The sequence below is a fragment of the Oxyura jamaicensis genome, chromosome 5 (assembly GCF_011077185.1).
Source record: "Oxyura jamaicensis isolate SHBP4307 breed ruddy duck chromosome 5, BPBGC_Ojam_1.0, whole genome shotgun sequence".
NCBI classification, from domain to species: Eukaryota; Metazoa; Chordata; class Aves; order Anseriformes; family Anatidae; genus Oxyura; species Oxyura jamaicensis.
Window position 1 is genome coordinate 40616695 of NC_048897.1, and position 23622 is coordinate 40640316.

Sequence of the window (23622 nt, forward strand, 5' to 3'; positions counted from 1 at the left end):
TTTTTAAGTAGAAAAAAATTGCCCATGCATACGAGTTTTGGACCTTGACCAAAGAAAACATACAAACCCTTTAGAAACTCATGAAAAGTCCTTTAATTTGGATTAATTTAATGCACTTCAAACAAGCTCTTGCCTTAGAAGCTTCAAATTATTTAAAATGATTCCCTTTAACAGCTTCAAATCACGCCTGTTAGCATCAGGAAAGTTCAGGAAAAAGTGAAATTTCCAAGTGATCTGACTCTGTAGCATTTCTTCCACACTTTTCATTAATGCCTCTAATACTCCATCTCTTTTTCATGAAATTAACAGGTATTCTGTAGAGTTTGTACCTCTTCTTCCCTATCTTCCATTCCTCTATTTGCTTATTTAGCTACTTAACATGAGGAATGAATACAGAAGATATTTTCAAAAAAATGCAAGATTTTAAAAGACCTTTCCTCCCTCTGCATCTTAATTTTGAATTTAATATGTTTTGAATAGTACAATTAATAATGACCTTGTAATTTGTAATACAGAATTAGGAGTCCGGAAATCCTTTTCTTACTCAGGCATTGAATACAAATTCCCTTTGTGACATCAGGCTAAACAAACTCTAGTCAGCATCTCTGTATTTGTTTCTTCATTTGTTTTAAGGGTGAAATAGGTATTTGCTGAAGTGATTCTTTATTAAGTTCTTTAAGGACTTGATTCTATTTTGAAATGATACTGTACCTTCCTTTGGTGAGAAGAGCTTAAGTGTCAGCCCTATCTCGTGGAATTTTTTAGATGGAAATGTAATATCTTTACCAAACAAATCTGTTTTCTCATCAAATCGATTAAATATTCAAAATTATAGTTGATTCTCTCTGGGTTCTGAAGGAATTCATAAACAAAAATGTAAGGTCCTATCTAAGCAAATACAAAAATTAGTCCAACTTGTAAGGAGAACTGGAAAGATTTCAAATGTGTCAAAAAATTATTTGTGGCTACCTTTTAATAGCATTCTGTACAACAGAGTTTTTTACTGCTCTCCTAAAATACACCAGAGCTGTGAGGTTACCGGGCAGATCGTCTTTAATTCCTCTTGGAATGCGTATTAACGGGTGAACAAAGACAACTCTGCGGTGCCATACTGCTATTCTTAGGGAACGGTGGCCTTCCTTTTAAGGATTAATAGAAGCACATTAAAGGAAAGAAAACACACCTTTCATTTAATTTGTACATATTGTCCCACTAAGGAAAATAATATGTAATGTGAATGAGAGGGAAAAAAAATGAAAGAAAAAAAAAAAAAGTTGTTTGAAATTGTTTGCATTTTTGCCTGGCGTCAGTACAGTCATGCCGCAGGGTAAAAGCTGGATGTGACTGGAAGTGTAGCTCTATGCTCTGAGGTGGATGTGAGGTGAGGCGGCTGAGTCAGAATCTGCTTCTTGGGACTTGGTGGTGCCACCGTTAGATAGAATCATAGAATCGTGGAATGGTTTGGGTTGGAAGGGACCTCAAAGATAGCCAGTTCCAACCCCCTGCCATGGGCAGGGACACCTCCCACCAGACCAGGCTGCCCAAAGCCCCATCCAGCCTGGCCTTGAGCACCTCCAGGGATGGGGCAGCCACAGCTTCTCTGGGCAGCCTGTGCCAGGGCCCCACTGCCCTCTGAAACCCTTTGTTTCTTCTCAGACATTTTGTGACCTCTAACCTCAGTGTTTTAGCAAGACTTTTTGGGTTTAATGCTTCATGGTTTGACTCAGACCTGAGAGAAGTAGACAAGGGCAGGGACAAAAGGGGCTGGCGTGTTTCTGAGGGTTTGTGAGGCGTCTGGGTGAGGGCAGGGCATGGGGATGGCTGGCGTGGGTCCCTCATGGCCCCGGCGCCAACCACCGAGGCCTGAGGGAGAACTGCTGCGCCACCTGGTCCCCCACACCGGACGGCCTGTGTCCCACCACGTCTCCCGGCCCAGCACACCTCCACCAGCCTGCCCAATCCCTCCCTGACGCGCTTCGTTTCAAAACCGCCCACTTTGAAACACGCCCCCCCCGCCACCCAAACTCTGGGGCCGACCTCCCGGACTACATTTCCCAGCATGCCCCAGAGACCCAGGCGGGCCGAGCGAGGCGGGAGCGCGGCGGCCAATGGGCGCAGCCGATGGTGGGAGGTGGGCGCCGCGGCGGGGCGGGCCGCCGGCGGGCAGTGCGGGAATTTCAGACGGGGCGGCGGCGGCAGCAGCGGCCGGGCCGGGGCGCGGAGGAGGTACTGGCGGCAGCCTCGGCCCGGGCGGGGCTCGGGGTCTTTTTTCCTTTTGTTTTCTTTTCTTTTTTACTAGGGGACGCCGTTTCGTCCTCGCGGGAGCCTCCTCGGGCGGCGGGGCCTGGCCACGGCCCTTCCCGCAGCGGCGAGCAGGGGCTGAGGCGCGGCGCGGAGGGCACGGTGCGGCCTGCAGGCCTCCTGGTCCCCTGTCTGGGGCTGCTCCCGAGTAAACCCGAGTTGCTGCTGTTGTCAGAAGGCCGCTGCCGCCTTCTCTGCAGGAATGAACTGTTGGGTAAATTCCCAGGGGTTATCCCCCGGCTAGGTGGGGTTCCTGATGAATTTCAGAGCTGGTAATTTTATACGGTATGCCAAGCTGCCATGCAGCCTCCGAGTTGGGTCACTTTCACGTGCGTGAATACTTGCTATTGGATTGGAGGTGATTTGGAATGACAGAGGCACCTTATAAAGTGTTCTGTGTTCTTTATTGCAAGAGTTATCTGAAGGTGTAGTATTTTAAGGAGAACCTGTCCTTCACTGTTCCAAAGAAGAAAATGTATCTGTTGAGGACCCTTGAAAATGAGTTAGCAACACAGCAGTTCCCCTTGTAAATGACTGCTTCCTTTCTCTGAGCAAACTGTGTCCTGAAGTTAAGGAAAAAAAGGAAGTTGTGTTGGTGTGTTTTTAAAAACAAAACCAAAAGCCCCACAAAACAACACACAAAGTTCAATTTGACTAGTATGATGCAATTGTGATGAGGAACTTCTAATAAATTGTGCTCTAACAATGCACACATTCATTTTGTCTTAAAAGAATAATCTGTTTCTTACGGAAAGAACTGTAAGGCCTCATCTTCCATAGGTAGCATTATTTGTTAGCTGTCAGTCTCGGGAAACTGAGATTATAGCAGTACTCAAAAATGTAAGAAGGTGATAGCGAGCAAAGATTTTCTTGCATATACTGGACACAAGTTGTGACTGGTCCATGTACCCCTTGGCACTGCAAGTCGCTGCTGCTTCAGGTATGCTTTTATGTGCTCTTTCCTGTGAAACAGTCCTGCAGCACTTGGAAGTCTTCAGTTGTCACGTCCTTTCCCTCCCGCACACTGAGCGAAAACATTCCTTTTGTTTCTGCTGGTCTTCATTTCCTTTTTTTTCAGGCAGAAAAGGTGTGTTGCTGTCACTGATGAGCAGTATTAATGATGCATAGGCTTCAGGTCTTGCCAGGCCTATGTGTTCATGAAAAGGAGCACAGGTCACCAACGTGCCTTCTCAGTGCTGAGAATGAGAATAGGTCCTACTGAGATAAACAACCATGAAAACGACAATTTCCAGAGAATAAAAGGAGAGGATCAGGAAGAAACTGGTCAGACTTGCCACACAGCAGAAATGCGTCCTTCAAAATAAATTTGATTTATATTAATTACAAAGTTTTATCAAGAATGGATGCCACCACCAATTGAGAAGTGGCTATTCATATTTATTCTAAGAGTTCAAGTGTAGCTAGAGTAGCAACCGTTGCAGACATCTTTGTAAAGATAACACTGTTAATGGAACTATTGATGCAAAATTGTCTGCATATCTCAAGTACAGTTTATTCAGTTTCTTCCAAGATGTTTTATTAGGGGGAAGAAGGAGAAATAACCTTTGTGGTACTAAGAGGCTTTCAGATAGAGTTTAGACAAATAGGCTTCTGTTATTCATACTTGTCAGAAGCAAGATCTTTGTTTTGCACATACTGTAACCACGTAGAATGCTGCTGTTTACAATCATGCACCTTGAAAATTGTTCTTGTCAGATACCTTAGCTAAGTAGGGTCAGATCTATTTGCTACTTGAATGATAGTATAGTACTTGACACCGGTGGCACTCTTTCCAAGGACTTCAGCATGGCTGCAGGCACTAATGAATTGAGCTTCACAATACCTGTGAGATAGAAAGTATTTCCATTTACTGATGGGGAAAGGTATTTGAGACGCGGGAAAGGTAAAGGTGATTTCTCTTCATGAAATTTTAAAGGTGATTTTAGGGAAAAGTAGATGACTGTATTCCAGCTGTTGAAAGTACAGTAGTCAGTTCTGCATCGCGTTTGCTGGTTTGTACATTTCCTGACAAACCTCTCCTGTTTGCTGCTTTGTGAGGAATGCACAGAATTATGCAATTTGCACTAAAATGTCATTATCTCATTTTTTTTTTCATTATTTCTGTTGTTATTTTTCAATTTTGTACTTTCACATCAAAAGTTCTTGCAGTCTCCAGGTATTTCTGCTTTCAATCAGTAGACGATCTTTGGATTTATGCACATACAAGTGAAAGCATGTGTGGCCATTGCTTAAATATTTCCAGGGATAACAGCTTTTTTGCAATGGACTCTGTGCTTAGCATTGTGCACGCTGCCCATTGAAAGCGATCAGTGTTTGGCACCTATGGCCTACTGATAGTTTGACCAACTTGTAAGTAGGCACGCTGCCATCTTAACAGATGGACGTGAATATAGGCAGCCAGGAAACCATGTATGTGTATCTAGTGTAGTTGGAAGGGCAGGGTTCCCAGCTGGGGATGTTCAAACTTATGTCCATTTCGAAATTTTGCTTTTATGGATGAAGGGAAGACATTGTTAATTTTTTTTAACTAAATACCTTCAGGCATTTAATTATTGACCACATTGAATGATAACAGCAAAGAAAAAAGGGAAGAAGCATCTCCTTTTATACTCTTGTGGACCTATTTTAAGTGAACTTAATTCCCTTTCAAGAGAATCTGCTATCAACAGACTTGCTGTGAATGTCAAAGATGTGAAATGTATCAATCATTTTGTTTCACTGGCTTGCTAGCGTTATTGAAAAAGAGGTTACAAGTTGTGCTTTTACCAGATAGTGGTTCAGGTACATCCAAGTCTGGCTGGAATGACTCCAAGGTCAAGCTGCAGTCTCTCCAGTCCTCTTCACGTCTCTCCAATTGTTCTTAGAGTGAGACCTGTTTACTCACTTCATATAGTTCTGTACTCATTAGAAAATGACAGTGAAGGCAGTCTTGTCCCACATCTGAGTCCATTAGGCAACGCTGCTGATATTTGTACTCTGTTTTCCCTTGAGTGAGTCAGTCTTTGAGTTCCAAACTTTTTTATTTTCCCATTACCACTTTCTAAAGGCTTCGGTCAGCCCTCTGTGTTAATGTCTTTCCTGTTCCTGAGCTGGGTGTTCTGAGAAGCTGCTTCAAAGTCTGCTGTGATCTTGTTTGCCCGCTCTTCTAAGCAGTATCAACATGTTGCCATTCCTTCTTCCTACCTGTGTCTGTCCATCCGGGTGCTTTGACACCATCACATTCCCATTGGTATGGTCCTACCTGAGATTGCATCTGGTGCTTGGACGTGTCGTTTTTCTTCTGCAAAAATTCTAGAGGAAGAATCTTCCTCTAAGACAGTACAGTGGGTATCGCTTTGAAGATGAAAAAAAAAGTGTAAGTTAGCCTTAAATTTTGAGTGTAGAATGTCAGAGTTACATCTGGACTACAGGGGGAAGGTTACTTTACAGGAGTAATTGGAAATATGTGAAAGTGATGCAGAATTAAAATGTGCAGTTTTGTGATACTGAGGAGGCATGTGCCATGTAGGTCCTTCGGAGGACACTAAGAACTAAAAAAAAATGTTAAGTAACTGCACTTAGGGTTATTGTACTGAATAGCTAGACTAAAGAGGAAAAGAGAGATTTTGCTGTCTGGAAGCTTCCTGAATTGTGTATTAATATTCCTTCCTGCTTGCATAAGCAAAATAAAATACTAATCCCAACAGTCAGAACTTTATCTGTTATAAAATAACTGTGTTTGTATGCTTTTCATCTTCATAAGGTGGTGGGAAAGATCACGTCTTTGTAAAAGCACCTCATGAAGGTCTTTCCTGTCAGTAGAGCTAGTGCACACCTTGCCTTATGGCCAGCACATCTTCAATAAGTTCTTTTACTGAAGCAAAATATGGCTCTGCTCAAAAAAAACCAAACGTCTATTTGCTCACAATGAAGGCTGTTCTAGAAATCCTGCTTACCTGGGACCCGAGGCTGGGAGGTGGCAGCAACTGTACTTTACATCTGTGATCTGCAAATATGTAGTCACGTGCTGTTTTTTTGGTGATGTACTAAGTGCTGTCCTGTGACAATAAGCAGATGCTCACGTCAGTTGCTTGCAGTTATACAGGGAAAAAAAATATATTTTTCTATTTTTCTGGTATTTTTTTTACAGCTAAGAGGAATCCCTGAGAAATGTTGAGATTACTGGTGGTGGTGGTTTTTCCTTTTTGGTATAACCATTAATACCTTTCTGTATTATTACTGAAGACTTGGACTATCTGGCATTTATTCACTAAGCAAATTAAACCCCAGGAAAACTGATGAGCCGTGTTTCATTAGTTTATTTTTTCTGAGTTTAGAGTTGTGATTGGGTATGATAGATCTAGATTTTTCTAGGTTTGATTGATCTGAGATTTTTCTAGCATTTATTATACAAAGTCTCCTCATAGATTTCTCTTGTGAAGATTTTTGCTGTTTGATTTTTCTGATGCCTGGAGAAATTAGTTATTTTTTGTTTAGAATTCATGCCAATAAAATTACTTGCTGTATTTCTTTTAAACTATCTTTGTAGTACCAAATTAAACAATCTAGCCTTACGTGGAAATTTGTAAGAAGGAAAAACAAGGGTAAAACACTGGCATGTGAGGTAGCAAGACAATAATTCCCATCAGCATGTAACCCATGTGTGTTTTTTTTTTTTCTATTTTTCTTTTCCTTTTCTCCCTCCCTACTCCCTCTAGTGAAAATGCCGTATATTAAGAAGACATCTGGAAAAAGAGCCCCTGCAAAAAGGAAGCTTGCTGAAGTGTTTGCTCTAGGGGAGGTTCTAACAGATACATCGAAAAAAGAATGGAAATTGGGTGTTCCTATAGGGCAAGGAGGCTTTGGACGCCTGTACCTTGGTAAGTCTGGTTATCTTTGATAATACATTAAAATGGAGAGTGAGATGTTTATCATTGTTCAAAACAATGACAAATTGACACAGAGTATCTTCAACTGATTTTTTTCTCTAGAATCAGAGCTTGGTTCATGTTCTTGTAAAAAGTTGGCAAGAGTGGACACATGGTTGTTGTAATCACTGGGTTGTGTGAGGTGTTCCAGTAGTAAAGTGGTGGCTCATTCCTTCTTATTCAAGGTCTTTATCCTTTTCAGCAGTAGAAGGATGGTCTAATATTTGTTTAAATGAGATTTTTGGTCTGGCTGAAAGAAAGGATTTTTACGTGAGTGTCCTTATTTCACAAATTCTGAACTGGAACTGCCTAAGCACATTGTATGGAGACAACTGATCAGCCAATGTGTTGGCTATTTTTGACTCTGTGCTGATTTTGACTTCATAACATTGTGAACTTCTGACAGAAGTCAGTTACTTCATCATGTAACCCATGTTTGGAACTGATTACAATCTTAGACCTTACAGTTTAAGGCATCGCCACAAACCTTGTCTTGCGATGCTGTTTTATTGAATTCAGAGAGAACTTGTCTTGGTGAATACTGTTCCCTATTTAGTATCTGTTTTTTGTACGGATGAACAGAGGTCTTGAGGATACCTCAGGGAATCAAAAAACTTTTTTTGTTATTAGCCATTTTCCAAACTATTTTTAAGGGATGAAATTTAAGGTGATTGCGTTAACAAACTTTTTGTTGTTGTTGTTGTGTGCTTACATCCTTCCTCTTTGTGATGAGGTTGCACTTAATTCACACTGATCTAAAAAAAAAAATCATAATCTATCTTGGTTTCTAAAAGAACAGAATGTAGTGTTAGTGGATTAAGAAGGAAACAGGACCAATGGGTGGCTTCTTGCCAACCCTCTACTTACTCAACCTAGCACATTGAGCTAAAAATTCACAGAGACTGGAGTTCCAGCTCTCTGAAGTTGAGTAGTTCTTGTGTTAGCAATGCTTGCATTGTTCAAGCCCAAACCTGTCCTCTGTTTGCTTACTCATGATTTGAACAAAGCTATGCACCTGACTCCTGTGCTTGGTCCGTACCTAACTTGATGTCCTTTATACCCATGACTCCTTTTGTGATAACCATCAACAGCTTGGTACCAAGAGAAAGTAATTTTTGGATATGTGACGTGGCAAAAAAAGTAGAGAGAATGTTCTCATGTTCATACCCACAAGTCTGTGTTCATCTCAGTCCTAGAAAATGAAGGAAATGCTGTTGACTGAGAAAGTTTTTGAATAATAGAAAAAGAAAAGCCTTGTTTAGTAAACTGAGTGTTCTCCTGAAATAGAAGGGAGAATGTGGGCCATGTCCATACAGAGTAGTTTTGTCATATGTAGTAGTTCTCTTACCAAACCCTTAGATACTAATACATGCTTTTGTTTCATTAATTGCACTGTCATTTGGTTGTCCATCCGGCATAGCAAATAAGTGTATGTTATGTGACAGTTTCCTCTCATACTACTAATAAACTCTTCCTTTTTAACAGCTGATGGTAATTCTTCAAAGTCGATTGGCAGTGATGCACCTTATGTTGTAAAAGTGGTAAGACAGCGTTTGAATCTTACTTCACAAATTGAAAATTTTTGTTCTAGAATAGTATGTGTAATTTAAAACATCTTCTGACTGAAAATAACGTAGTTGCAGTGTTTTGCTGAAGTGTGCTTTAAGTTAACATTGAAAAGCATGGTGATGCAGAGGAATGCTGAGGTTTGGGATTCTTGTGTTTAAGGGTGGATAGTGGAAGATCAGCAGAGCTGAAAAAGGTTCATAAAACGGATCATATTCTGTTTCATTTCATGTTTATTGTAAGTAGCCCAAGTACAAAAAAAAAAGATCTAGGTAGCTTTGGACAATTTGTGATTCGAGAGTGAGTCTGTGTGAACTGCTGCTCACCACCACTGGGTGTTGGTAAGCTGACAGATGGCTCAGGAGTAGAAACAGCAAAACTTTGATTCCCAAGGTCCCTGCAGATATAAAGTCCTTTAAATGTTTTATCATAAAACACATACATATTCTAATTTCTAGTGAATTAAAATGGCACTGATTTTAACCTCAGGATTAGGTAGAAGAAAAAGCACTGTTGGTAGCTCAACTTTTTTTTAGCTCACTGAAGTAAATCGAGTTCTTTTTATTAGTTGAAGTTTTCTTCTGTTCTAATATTAAACTAAAAAAAATATTTAACTTTATTTGACTTTATACATTTAACTTAGGAAAGAACATTAAAGTATTTTTTCTTAAATTTGTTGGATTGTTTTGCATAGATCCCGCTATAATAGCGGGTAAAATCATAGTAAGAGAAAATGGGAATATAGGAGTAGATATAGTAGATCCAGACCCTTCATTATCTTGGTACAGTTTGTGGTCTCTGACAAAAGCAGATGTCAGGAAATTCTACAAGTACTTCTCAGTGTGAAAAGTTAGTTCTTCAGCATAGGTCAGAAGTTTCATCTTTTCAATATCCCTGTATGGTTTAATAAATAAATGCTTTACTGTAATATCTGGCCATTTAGGCAAATATGTTAATACTCCTAACATTTTTCTCCCAAACTAAAAGATCAGGTTATTTTAGAGTAAAATGAATTTTGGTTAGTATGTGCCTTTATACTTGATAGCTAGTATGCTGGCCAAAGGGAGATCCTACAGTGCTGTTTTTGATCCTGTTAAAGCACCCCAAGATGTTGGTGATGATCTGCTTTCTGAAATGCCAGTTGCTTAAAAAAGGCAGTGCTTACAGAGCAAATATCAAACTACTGTACTTTCAACATCCGCATAGTGCTGCCGTAGGTGTTGGGCAGGAATTCCACATGGCCCAGAAGCCCCAGCCTGCAGCTGTTGCATGGTGGCATCCTGCTCCTGCATGCTCAGCTGTGCGGTCCAGGGCAGGGAGCATCTGTTCTGCAGCAGCTGTGCCCTGTTCCAAAGGCAAGGAGCAGGCACGTGAATTACCTGCAGTGCTTTGTCTCTAAGAGGCAGTGGCTCCTAATGCTAGGCCCCTGCTGAGTTAGGGCAGTTGGAACTGGCCAGGAAGTAGAGCCTTGTGGTTTTCATGGGGGAATGCAATTTGGCCTGATTGTCAGATCCGCATTATTTTACAGTGTGCATAATTGCTGTCCCCTGCTTTCCCCAAGGTGCAAACCTGTGCACCTGCTTTTCTTCCCTTTATTTTGGGCTCTGATTATAAGAAGAGTTGCAATAACTTTTGGGCTGATTTTATGCTGCATTCACTTTGTTGCAGCAATTTGTAAATACCCCCAGTTCCAATCCCCCTGATGACCACTCACTTTTAATTTGTCTTTTATAATTTTGTGTTTATGGCAGTAAAGAGTAGCCCAGCCTTTGGCTGCCCTCACAAATGACCCATAACATATTATGCCTCCACAGTCTAGTAAAGCACAACTACAGATAAGGGCCTATTTTCAGATGCCTGGGTGATTCCTAGTTGATCCAAAGCAAAGTGGTTAACAGCTTTGAACAATTATTAGCGTTTAACAAAATATGTGCTTCTATAGTAATGTTCTTCAAATTAAGCTATTAAAGCGGGATGGAAATTGGCTTAGTCTTTGACATATCCTCGTAGTATTGATGTCTGAGCAATACAAAATGAATCAGAGCTTTTATGAAAAAAGAAATGCTTTTTAAACATGTGGACCTTTCAGGTGTCATTGTTCAGGAGTGGATGCAGAGTTTAATAACACCTCATTAAATTGCTGACTGAAAAAGATCGGAATTCTTAAAATGTTACCTGAAGAAACTTGTGCAGTTTTGACATGTGTTCTGTAATCTCTTCTATCTTTTCTAATTAGACTTCAATTTCAATTTTGCAAAGTGTGTATTTGAAATGACTCTGAGCATAAAGTTGGAGAACTTTGTGTTTGGAGCTCTTCTGGTTTTAGCATGTTATGAGATGGCAAGTACAGCAAATAGTGGACATCGTTATGTGAGCCTTTTTAACTCAGCACATGCACTCATTTCTCTCTGTAGAATTAATGATATTACGGAAAAACAGCAACACAGTCAACATGAATTTCTGTTTTGTGGTTAAATCATTTCTTCATCCCCAGAAGAATGAAAACATAGCAGATCTTCAGCGTTTGCTCTCACTAGAATAAGATTTTTTTTCAGCGGAGGCATTTTTTTGATAATTTATTTAAAGATAAATATTTTAAGAACTTTTAACAGTTTTTCACTGCATTTTAGTAGCAATAACATTCTATAAATGTATGTAAATTGAATCAAAATCATATGTAGACTTTGTTCTAATTAAGTTGGAGTTTTAATGGAGTGTGCTACACAGAAACAAGCAAATAGGTCAGATAACGTTTGTCCAAAATGACTGCAGTAAAAGACTTTGGTTATGTTTAACCCTTCTCCTCCATGAATATATCCATGGATATAACCTATATATCACTAATTTATTGTCTGTAGTGGAGATCCAAAGTATGTGAAGGTAGTTAGGTGTGTTCCAAAGTTTCTTTGCATAGATCACGTGGTCTAATGGTGTTTTTTTTCAGGTTCATTGCTCAGGTCTAGAGCTTGATTGCACAAAGAGGGGCCAGAAAATGGTTGTCTTGGCTCCACTGTTTATCAGGGCAATGCTGCTGGAAAATGCGAGATGGAGATGGGCTTACTAATAGTCTCCAGGCCTAGGACTGGTGCCCAAGCTGGTATCTGGTCTCATGCTGACTGGTTTTCCTACTCTACTTGTAAACCAATAAGTCAGATGCACATTAAAGGCCATGTTCATCAGTGTATTTGATCTCTTTGCATTGCTTTTTCAGTGTCAGACAGCAGTAAACCTCTATTCACTGCGGTGCTGTCTGACATTTAACAAGTTTCTGGATCACTGCATCCACACTTAAAAGTTACCATTAACAGCATTTAAGATCATGTTATATATCTTGGAAATTTTGCAAATATCATCTGATTGTATTTTTCTGGTTTTCCTTGCCAGTAAATATATACCTTATTTTGTTTCCTTAAAGTGTAGGATATTCCAGAAAGGGGAATTTTCATTGAGAGTGAATGAGTTTGGATGTATTTGAGACTGAAATCATAGAATGGCATGGGTTGGAAGGGACCTTAAATACTATCTAGTTCCAACCTGCCTGCCGTGGGCAGGAACGGCACCCACTAGATCAGGTTGCCCAGGGCCTCGTCCAACCTAGTTTTGACCACCTCCAGGGATGCGGCATTCACAGATTCTCTGGGCAACCTGTTCCAGTGCTTTACCACCGTCTGAGTGAAGTAGAAAATAAGTTGCTGAAACTTACCTCAAAATCAATTGCTTAAAATTACAAGAGTTTGTCACTTTTTTTCTGTGCTAACTTCTGGAAATGTATAGTGAAGGTACTCACCCACCTGCAATTCTTGCAGTATTTCAAAGCTTTGGTGTTTTCAATCCAATTTCTCTTGTGGTTTGCCTGTGATACGTAGCTAACCAGAGCTTTGTCCAAAGAAAATGGAACTGAAATACGTTAGCTTAAACACAAGGTTGACACTTAAGTCAAAATTAGTGTACTTCTTTAGTTAGAGAGAAATTGTGAAATCCTCTGCAATTTTTACCTGGATCAACTAATGTGTGATACGAGCAAAATACTTTATATTCAGTAAGAATTTAACTTTTGGTGAGATTTTTCCATCCAATCATATCAGGTGTTATTTTAGGCTCATTAATGGCTATTACAGCTATGGCAGTCCAACTTTAATTTGGAAAATCTGAGATAATAATGTTGTTTAATGTTCTTTGTTAAACTATTGCTGCCAATTATTGGTAATATTTCTATATGTTTCAGTTAATTTGCTATTCTTTATTCTCCCTTGTTATGGGAAAAGGTTATTTGATACTCTTAATGATAAGCAATTTATAATAAAAATAAGTTTTTAGAGCCAATCTTATTTTATAAAAAGAACATAGTATTGAATTTATCAGCACTTGTAGAGTATTTGAGGAAGAATATGCTTTTATAGGGTGGATGTTACTTTTTTTTTTTTTTTGGAGCTCTTAGTATTTATTAGGCACTAATACAGCAGTTTTTAACTAATTTTAAATTGTCTTAAAGGAACCCAGCCAGAATGGACCTCTTTTTACTGAGTTAAAGTTCTACATGAGAGCTGCTAAGCCAAATGAAAGTAAGCAGTCTGTTAAAATGTTTTTAATGAACTACAAGTATTTAGGAAAATAGAGCCTACAGGTATAATGTCAATCTTAAAGAGAATCTTTTTAGATAATTTTCAAAATTATTTTTAAAGAATTAAGAACATACAGACATATCCTCTTAGAGTCATTCAGACATACAGTGAAACTAGGCATTTTGGTAATGTGTTCATTATCTTTGTGTTGATGACATTGTCTAAATTGAAACTTTAGCTGTGTCTCTGTCCCTATAAATGATGCATCATTAATTTTCCAGTGTAATTGGCATACTAGTTTCCATAAACAAAGCAGCTCACATGTAAGTGATGGGTAGATCACTTTTCTGTGTAAATCTTCACCAATGCAAATTCATGAATTTATCTTTATTTGTATTCTCAGTTCAGAAGTGGACTAAGTCCCATAAACTGAAATATTTAGGTGTACCAAGATACTGGGGTTCTGGCTTGCATGAAAGAAGTGGAAACAGGTGAATATATCTCTTGTTAGCATATACTGGGATTTATTTCATTCCAACCACTGTCCCTTTTAGCCTAATTTAATTTCTGAAGATGTATTTTCACTTACCTTTTTATTGTTTTGTTGCAAAGGTTCATGTTCATAACAGGTGATTTATAAGAAATAGAAGAATAGACACATTTTATCTGTATCCTGTTTGTGTCTCATTGAAGATGTGCTTTTCATTTGTCTGGAATATTGCTGGAAACAGCAATATTGTGTGTGTGGTAGAAGCTCTCTTTTAATAAAGTTAACTTTTAATTTATATGTCCTTGACTAATATGACTACCTTTAAAGTTTTTCCTTTTTCATTCTTCTGGCATTGTGTGTACTCAAGAGTATTTTCACTCACATATATGAGGGACTTACTACTCCCTCTAAATCTGTTTGATTTTCCATAGGGAAACTTACAGACTGTGAATGTGAGCCAGACTAATTCCTAGTCTCTTGTTAAAATGTCTTAAGTTTACTAATACTTTTTACTATTCTTCCATGTCACAAAGGGTTTTTGTTACTTGGTGTTGAATAGTATGCCTGTTTCTTAAACAGTCCTGGTTTCCTAGCGGACCTTCCTTTCATAGCTATGCTGCAAAGAAGTTTTACTATTTCTGTGGCAGATCATAAGTAGGTCTGGGTTTTTGTCTGGACTGCTTCATGGGCCAGTTGGTATGTAAGGCCTTATCTGCCAGAAATACTGTTTCAGTAGGTCCTGAGATTTAAAACTAATGTTATGTAAAAATAACATTAATTTTGAAAGGCAAAAGTAAATGTAACAAAATATTTTTTCTAAGTAAACTTGTACTCACAGTTTAATATATGAAACTCTTCATATAGCTGCTATGAACTTTTACAATAATAGAACAGGTTTGGCCATAGTGATGAATGTCAGAACACCTTTGGCAAGTGAGATTTTTGTTTTTAATAGCAGGCTAAAAGAAAAGTTGTAATAGATTCTGAGAAACTAACTCTTCAAGCTAGCAATATTAAGTTACTTTGTCATTTATAAAGCTAAAAATTGTATTTCTATAAGGAATTTATGCTTGGTTTTACCTAGAATGAATGGCAATACAGGTGTTTTCTTCTATGGGTATGGTATTGCATAAGCAGCCAGGCATAAGGAACAGTTCCAGTAATGGACAAATTTTCAACTAGCTCGTGTAGAAAAGTTAACTGTCGATATAAAACCTTATAAAAAGAGTTTCTTATATAGTTTTCTGTGTACCTGCAGTGTATCTTTTCAGAGAAATGTTTTCATTCAGTAATTTGTTCAATTAACACAAATTAAAATACTTTGCTAAGTACAATTCAGTAACTTTGCTAGTTTTTTCCCTTGGATTTAGCTATCGGTTTATGATAATGGATCGATTTGGCAGAGATCTTCAGAAGGTGTTTGAAGAGAATGCAAAGCGATTTCCCCATAAAACTGTACTTCAACTAGGCCTGAGAGTAGTAAGTTAAAAATATACATATACCTTTACAATCTGGCTTCCTCATATAAATCTTTCAGTTAAATCCCACTTTTGTGCTGAATACAGGTCCTCTGCTGGGTGGAACTGGGTACTGCATTTATGTAACTGTTTTGTTTTGTTAGCTTGATATTCTGGAATACATCCATGAGCATGAATACGTGCATGGAGACATCAAGGCCTCAAACCTTCTTCTGGGTTACAAGAACCCTAATCAGGTATTTCTGATGCATTTTATTCCTTGTGTTTTAAACCTTCTGTTTGACAACACGTGGAAGTGCTTTGAACCTGTGAAATCTAGCAGAAGCTCATTTTTAAGAATGTATATAGTAACATTATTTCTGCTTGACATTTATATCTAGTTAATATTCCACGATTTTTTATGCAATTTGCTGGACAGTTATCAAATTGACTATTTGCCCTAAATAATATTATAGAGAAGCTCTCAAGATTAAAAAAAAAAATGACTCTCAAATAGGTATTTGCAGGTGGAAGCTTAAAATTATATAGCACACCAGTAAATTATGTTTGCCTGTCTGCATTGTTACTTCATTCCTTTGTTCAAGAAATCCATCAGATAAGTGTTCTGTTACTTGGAAAAATGGTCTTTAAAGTGTTTATTGTTCCACTTGATTTACGGAAGTCTTTGATTTGTCTGCATTTTTAACTCTCTTTACTATTCAAAAAATGTATATTAGAGTTTCAGAATTGTGCATGTATTCTTGCCAAAATGTTTTGGCTCATGAAATAAGTAAAATAATGTCAGTTCTCTTAAAGTAACTGTGGTGTTAGTGAGGGGTAATAGTATATAGTAGTCAGCATGTTCAAATGGGACAGCTGACTTTAAAGAAGGTAGGACAATAAGTGTATTCATAACTCTGCACATTAAGATGTGGTAGGATTTTTTTTCTTGCTTTGCATCTTGCTGGTAATAACTGACAGTTCTGCTGTATTTGTCCTCTGCATCGGCAAGAAATGACTTTCAGATCAGACTGGAAAACAGCAAAACCTAATACATTGTTTTCAAATCCTATGTTTAATCTCAGTGAAGCAAGTATCATTTAAATTAAAAAAAAAAATCACAATTTTTGATTCTTTTGAAGAACTGAGAATGATTGGGAGTTACATTTATTATTTGCGTATTTCTGTATTTATAGTTCTTTAACTTTGGAATTCTGTGTGGCAATTACTAGGTATACTTGGTGGATTATGGACTTGCCTACCGGTACTGTCCTGAAGGAGTTCACAAAGTATATAAGGAAGATCCTAAAAGGTGTCATGATGGAACTATTGAATATACCAGTATTGATGCACACAAGGGTGTGGGTAAGGATATAAAACTTTGTTCTCAGCAATAGACATTTGTGCCTCCTTTTTAAAATAAATCCTGAAGATGTTGTTTGCTACATTGTATGTAAACAACCAGGTTTCTGAATCTATATATTTCTTTTCCTGTATGGACTATGCATTTTTCTTCTTCTAAATCTAGTAACTTTGATACTGTTTTTAATGCAACTTTCTTAAATAGGTTTCCTTAATTTACAAAGACCATTAAGATGTTTAGTGTATTGCTTTTTATTAACTAGGTAGAAATGGAACAGTACTTATGAGATCTCGATAGACAAACAGACCCTATTTTCAGGAGTAATAGTTTCTTCTATTAATGTGAACATCGTTCCTTCACGTTTGGCAAAGATAAACAATATTCTTGTTGCTAGATTAATTTTTATATGATGATTGCACAAAACTTTTGTTATGAAATATTAATAATTATGCATATAGTCACTGAACATCAAAAGGCAGGAAGTAAGAAAATGTTGAACATTAAAAACCAGATCTGTGAATATAAATTGTGGACCTATAGTGAACACCAATTCTATTTTCTTTATTCTTAAATTTTGTTTTATTAGTGTAAAAGCGTGTCTTTCAAAAATGTCAGTTTTTGAAAGTTATTTACTTCAGGAGGAACTGTTGCACATGTGGTTAAAACTGAATATAAACAAAGGTGACTTGATTTGCTTATCCTTTTAAAGTGTAATCTATGATCAAGGTATGTGTTGTTTGTTTTCTTTTTGGCAAGATTTAGGAATCTGATGTATTTCTATCCTCTGTTAGGTTTTCAGGCCACATAAAATATTTCAGCATTGTGAAGTAATTATTTCAGGAGCTGAGTTTCAGCACTATTACCTTTTTATAGAAAAGGGGAAGTAAAAACTGTTTTGAACAGAAAATCAGTCACTTCAGTAGCTTGATCAATTTTTTTTCCCACAATCTGAGTACTTAAAAAGCTTCCCAAATTGGGATAACTGCAGCATGTCATTTCCTTGAATAGAAGAAAGAGATTAGTAAAGGACTTGAAAAATGAAGTTATCTTTCCAGTTGTAGGAACAATATTTTTTCACTTCCTTGCTTTCATGCTTAAAATAAATCAAGAACAGATACAATAGCATTTCATTGCTAGCATTGTCTTTCTATTGTTTTAACACACACACAAAATTAACTCTTTTAACTGTTTTTTTTAGCTATTGTTACAGATTTATTTTTTTATCTCTGTGTATATATTTAGCACCATCGAGACGTGGTGATCTGGAGATATTAGGTTACTGTATGATTCATTGGCTTAGTGGCCATCTACCATGGGAGGATAATTTGAAAGATCCAAATTTTGTCAGAGACTCAAAAATCAGGTGAGAAACTACTTTTGTTTTCTTCCTCTTTTGAAATAAAACACAGAAATGAAAATGTCGTAGTGCGGAAATGCATTATACTTTTAGTACATTTCGTTTTGGTCAGCAGGGTATTGTTTTTTATACACCCCAATTTCCCTTCATTATGTATCATGTGTCCTTGGTGTGTAATTAAACTCTACTTGTACTTCCACACTCTTGTCATCTTTTGCATGTTAGATGCTTGTTTATCCACCAGTACTATTGCTTTAGAATACTGCCACGCGAATACCATAAAGCATTCTTATCAGTATGCAGGTAACCATTAGTAGGGCTTTAAAAACGAGAACTGAAGCACAGAGTATGAGTAGCCTTAATAGCAGCATACTCTGAAGCTAGCAGCAGAGATGAGAACTAAATGTAGATCTTCAACATCTTTGAGCATCATTCCAGCTAGGCGGCTACTAGTGTGGATTTTTATTTCTCCCTCGCTTTGTCACCTTCCACTCAAGCCTCTCATCAGTTTAGTATGGATAAGGTTGTCCCAGCACAGCAGTTTCTGCCTCATTAACAAGTTTTTATCATCTTGCTTCCTGGTCTACTTTTAACATTTATGCTTCTATCAGTGTTAGCGATGTTTTTTTTTTGTCCCACCCTCCTTTTCCAGTTATTGCTTTGGCAGGGAATCTTCTCTGAATAGTCAGCAAGAGAAAGAGTCCTCCAGCAGGAGGAGTTAAGGGCACTGGTACGTGAGGTTTTAAAGTGAAACAGTTGTTTTCTTACAGTCTTCTACTTGCTGGCTTTTATAAGAATCAAAAACTGAAGAACAAAAAAGTTAAGTTTCAGATAGCCTTTCTGGCACTTGTCAGGTTCTCAAACCTCTCTTGCACTCCTGAAAATAGAGGTAGTCATACCAAATAGTCATGCCAAAAGTTTGTCTAGTAGTGTTTCCTGTCTCTGCCAGTAACCTAAGCCAGGTACTTAGGAATTGTCAGAATAGAGCAAGGTTTGAAACTTGAAAGAAACAATAGTTTTGTTTTTCAGATGTAGAGATAATATTTTGGATTTGATGGACAAATGCTTTCCTGGGAAAAATAAACCAGGTAAGAGGAGCCATTTAAAATTATAATGCTTTGATTTATACCACTTGGTAGGCATTCTTTATTGGTTTTAATGTATTGTATTTTTTTCTTTAAAAAATAATAATAATAAAAATTAATCTGTTTGCCATCACTGAATCGTAAAAAGCTTTGACAAGTAGAAGCTCTGAAATCCCTCCTTACATTGGGTGTTTTGAGCGTGTATAAGGGAAGGCTATTCTACTCTGCATTCAATTAATAACAAGTGCTGCAAAAGGTGAGGAGTCATCAGATTGTCAGAATTTTCTTCCTGGGAGGTGTGTGTCAGGCATTTGTACTCCAATCTGTTGCTGCTTTTAAGTCCTCTAGTGAAGTTTGTAACCTTTACTTTTCTCAGCAGTGGCACTGATTATGTTGTTGAATAGTAGCAGTTTACCCTTTTTGCTAAAGTTATGTGAACTGCAGTGACTGTGCTGCTTCTGATAGTATTACATATCTGCAAGCGTGCACGTATAAGCTAATTTTTACAACTGAGCTTTAGAAGTTTAAAATATAAAGTAATGCAAACTTGAAGTCTAGAGTGTTTCTGTTCATCATTGGTGATGTGTTGAGTAGATGTTATTTTAAAATCTGACTCTACTAGAAGTCTACTTTCTTGGGATTTCAAACTTAAATGTTTAATTATTTCCAGCTACTTCTGGTAGTCAGAGTGTTGCCTCTGTCAAGTGTGACTTTTCAGGTTTTCAGTAGTAAAATTTGTTTCATGTATTTTTATAAATGTTTCAGTCTTAAACTGATGAAATTCCTAGATGACATTGAGTTTCCTGTCCAACATTTAAAAGAAAGACATAAGAAATACCGTATAAATAAGCATTCATTGGTGAAGATTGGCCTATTACATTGTTTATGACTGACTGTTTTCTTCATTGCAGTAAATATATAAAAAAAAACAATGATGCTGTCATCCCTGGGTAATGAACCTTAGTATAATTTTTTTTAAATGTGTTGTCATAAAGTCATAATTACGAGTTTATAAATAACATTTTCAAAAAAATGTAAGAAATGCACACATAATTTCTGACTCTTGTGGTAAAAGTGAATGATTAAAATGTTTTCATATAGAAATTAATTGGAGGTACCATTTTTTTAGATGAACTTGGCAAATACATGGAAAAGGTGAAGCTGCTGAGTTATGAAGAGAAACCTGTTTATCAGCATTTCCGAGAAATACTTCTGCAGGGTCTTAAGTCCATTGGGCAAAAAGATGATGGAGTACTTGATTTTGGCTTGTCCGAGAACGGAGACTTGCAAACAAATCCCAGGCAAAAGGTTTTTTCTCTAAATATTTGTCAACTTTTAATGCTTTTTTTTTTTTGAGCTAAATGAGAGTTAAAGTGGTATTGGAAGTAGGTATGTATCAAGTGGGAAATAAGCAAATAGCAAAATGTTTATTTAAGTCATACTCATACACATTATTTCCCTAATTTAACACTAATTGTTATGAAAAGCTAATAAAGATTTATGTTTATAGGTGTACTTTTATAATAGATAATATCTTGGCTAATGGAATGTTTATGTGTAGTTGTAATGACATTTGAACAGATGAGCATTTTGTTAATGGACTTTTTTCCTTTAAGTTGGTAAAACTCTCCAGATGGGTCAAAATACATGTAAGGTAAAATCTGTTTTCCTTTTCATAGGATGATAGAATGATTTGGGTTGGAAGGGACCTTACGGATAATCTAGTTCCACCCCCCGTGCCGTGGCAGAGACACCTTCCACTAGACCAGGTTGCTCAGCTTGGATAGGGCTCTGGCCTTGGAACACTTCAAGACAAGGATGGGGCATCCACAGGTTCTCTGGTGCTGTTACACTATCTCAGCACCCCTGTGGTAAAGAATTTCTACCTTATACCTAATCTAAATCTACACTCTTTCAGTTTAAAACCATTACCCCATGTCCTATCACTACATGCTGTTAAAAAAAAAAAGTCTCTATCCATCTTTCTTAAAAGCCCCCTTTAAATACTGGGAGCCAGTGGCCTCCCCAGAGTCTTTTCTTCTCCAGGCTGAACGTCCCCAGCCTCTCTTCATAGGAAAGGTGCTCCAGACCTCATGGCCCTCCTCTGGACCATCTCTAACAGGTCCTTCTTGTGCTGGGGGGCCCAGACCTGGATGCAGTGTTCCAGGTGGATTTTCACAAGAGCAGAGCAGAGGGGGAGAATCGCCTCCCTCGACCTGCTGGCTATGCTACTTTTGATGCAGCCCAGGATACAGTTGTTGTCTTTCTGGGCTGCAAGTGCGCATTGCTGGCTAATGTTCAATTTTTCACCCACCAGTACCCCCAAGTTCTCTGCAGGGCTCCTCCCGATCCATTCATCCCTCAATCCCAAACATCAGTACAGACTGCCCCAGCCCAGGTGCAGGACCTTGCACTTGGCTTTGTTGAACTTCATGATATTAGCTTCCTCTCCAAGTTCAAAGTTTATTTTTAAATATACATCTTTATGCCATGTATTTGATACTGGAATGCACATATTGTATTCACAGTGACCTAATGTTATTTATAAACCCTACTTACAGTGGTAGACTGGGGGTATTTTATTCCTTGTATTTAAGAAGCCTTTAAACTCTAGATTTGGACTCCCCTTTGAATACAGCCTAAGAACTTTTTATGTTTTAGGAAAATAGTATACTAAAACAGATAATAATAAGAATAAAAAATGGGCAAGCAGTTGAACAATAAATATTATTCCTGTACTTCAACCTGCATTTATTACTTCTGCGTTTGCATTTGTTAATAACAGGTGGGCAGTTTATTGGTTCTTCTAGCATGAACCAGGGAACTGAGAATTACAATACAGGATAATATTACAAGAATTCTGCCAGCTTACTGACATCAGAAAAAAGTTGTAGGCTCTTAAAGTCTTCTAAAGATATGTCTATCTCCAGCCTTCCTTGCTTCATTTTGCCCTGTAAATAGTACTTTGGCTAAAACTCTGTGGCCCTAGTCTTTATAGTAATATTTTCTGCCAAATCAAGTGTAAAGATCTGTCCAAAAGGAGAGTTTATTAGCATAAATTCTTCTGTTCCCCCCGTGGATCGACATGGCTTGAGACCTGTGTTTTGGGAAAAAAATAAATCTGTTTTTAATGGTTGGCTGGCTTCTTTGCTGAGTAAGTTGGCCTGCTGCAGAGCCAGCAGCTGTGACCTTTAATGTCCTTGTCCAGGAGAGATGGCTGTTGCACGTTTCCAGTGGAATAGAACTTCAAAAATCTTATTTACATAGCCAATATCAATCAAGACCATTCTCAAAGGGTATGATAATACTTGTGCATAGGTTCCTATGTGCTAGCATCAATTAATGTTTTTACAGTTGAGCCCTCTCCCTGCCTCTCCCTCAAGAAGTACATGCACGGTCAACTTGCTCAGTCATCATAAATACATTCAAGCACTTAGGTAAAGCAGAGGATGTTGCTGGTCCTTTTGAAAAAGTGTATTCAGCTTTCCAATTAATATTGCAGTGGACTGCATACTCCATGGTAGCTACTGCTAGGTTGTCCAGACGGAATAAGGTTGTTTGCTTGAAGTCAGGTTAACACAGTCTGCTTGCTTTTGACAAAATACCAGGTCAAAGGACTCTTGCTTCTATGTTGGATTTTCTAGCCCTTGTAACTGTAGTGTTAGGCAACTAGATTGCATTGGTCATCCTTCCAAGGATGTATCTTGCACCTCCCTTCCAGTGTGAATAGAAAGAGGGCCTTCAGCAGGATGTCTCCCTTCCCAGAATATATGTTTGGGATCTGATGTTCTCAGCTAGGTTGCTGTCAACGGTATCTTCCAGAGGGTATCATGCATTAATGAGAGGCCAGGAGAACTCGAAGGCAAGATCTGCCAGTTGAGACAGAGCTGGACAACAGAACTGCTGAACATTTAGATATGCAGAGGAAGAAAGGAATAACATATATGTATTTTTCAATTACTATATTATTTTGAGCAGTGACAAGAAGCTTCACTTGACAACTGCTTGAAAGATGAGTTCTCTCAAAGTTCTAAACTATCAGAACAAGATGCTTTCTGTAAAGGTAATTTACCAGTAATCTTGCCTCTGAAAGCCAGTATATTCTACTACATGCTAAATTTCTTTTGGCATGCTTGATGTTTAATTTGGAAAAGAAAAATGGAGCCTGGCATCCATCCTTAAGAAGACGTTAACCTCTAGTGTAGAGTATTTGTGGCATTTTGGTGTTACTGATTTTTCAGTTCTGGCAGGACTTAAGACACCTACTCTACAATTCCTTTGGGGTGATCTGCCATAATACTGTCTAAAAAGCATTATTTCCTGTCTTAAGTTATGCAATTTCATAACTAGAAGAGAATTTTTGCCTTCTGCTTAAATTATTACAATGTAGAATTCTCTTGTGCAGTCAGCTTGTATGGCTAATTGAGCCATGATGTGCACTAAAGGTTGCGTATAAGCATGGTTGGTCTGGAATCTCAGACATTCTCCAGTATATGGATATCTGGCTAAAACT

At 37.9% G+C, this 23622-nt stretch overlaps 1 protein-coding gene across 5 annotated transcripts in view; it reads left to right on the forward strand.

Annotated features, from left to right (window-relative positions):
- VRK1 (VRK serine/threonine kinase 1) overlaps positions 1-23622 on the forward strand; it is a 50225-nt gene that overhangs the window by 14491 nt on the left and 12112 nt on the right. For 2 of the 5 annotated variants that reach the window (XM_035328192.1, XM_035328193.1), the window contains 10 exons: positions 7020-7181; positions 8715-8770; positions 13288-13357; positions 13761-13848; positions 15218-15326; positions 15469-15561; positions 16537-16669; positions 17910-18030; positions 19054-19112; positions 20239-20417. In XM_035328192.1, coding sequence (XP_035184083.1) covers positions 7025-7181; positions 8715-8770; positions 13288-13357; positions 13761-13848; positions 15218-15326; positions 15469-15561; positions 16537-16669; positions 17910-18030; positions 19054-19112; positions 20239-20417 — 1065 coding nt within the window. In that variant the 5' untranslated portion in view covers positions 7020-7024. Of the gene's footprint in view, positions 1-2156; positions 2227-2383; positions 2516-3379; positions 3389-7019; positions 7182-8714; positions 8771-13287; positions 13358-13760; positions 13849-15217; positions 15327-15468; positions 15562-16536; positions 16670-17909; positions 18031-19053; positions 19113-20238; positions 20418-23622 lie in introns of those variants that run through there. The other 3 variants (XM_035328195.1, XM_035328194.1, XM_035328196.1) reach the window with 3 other exon arrangements.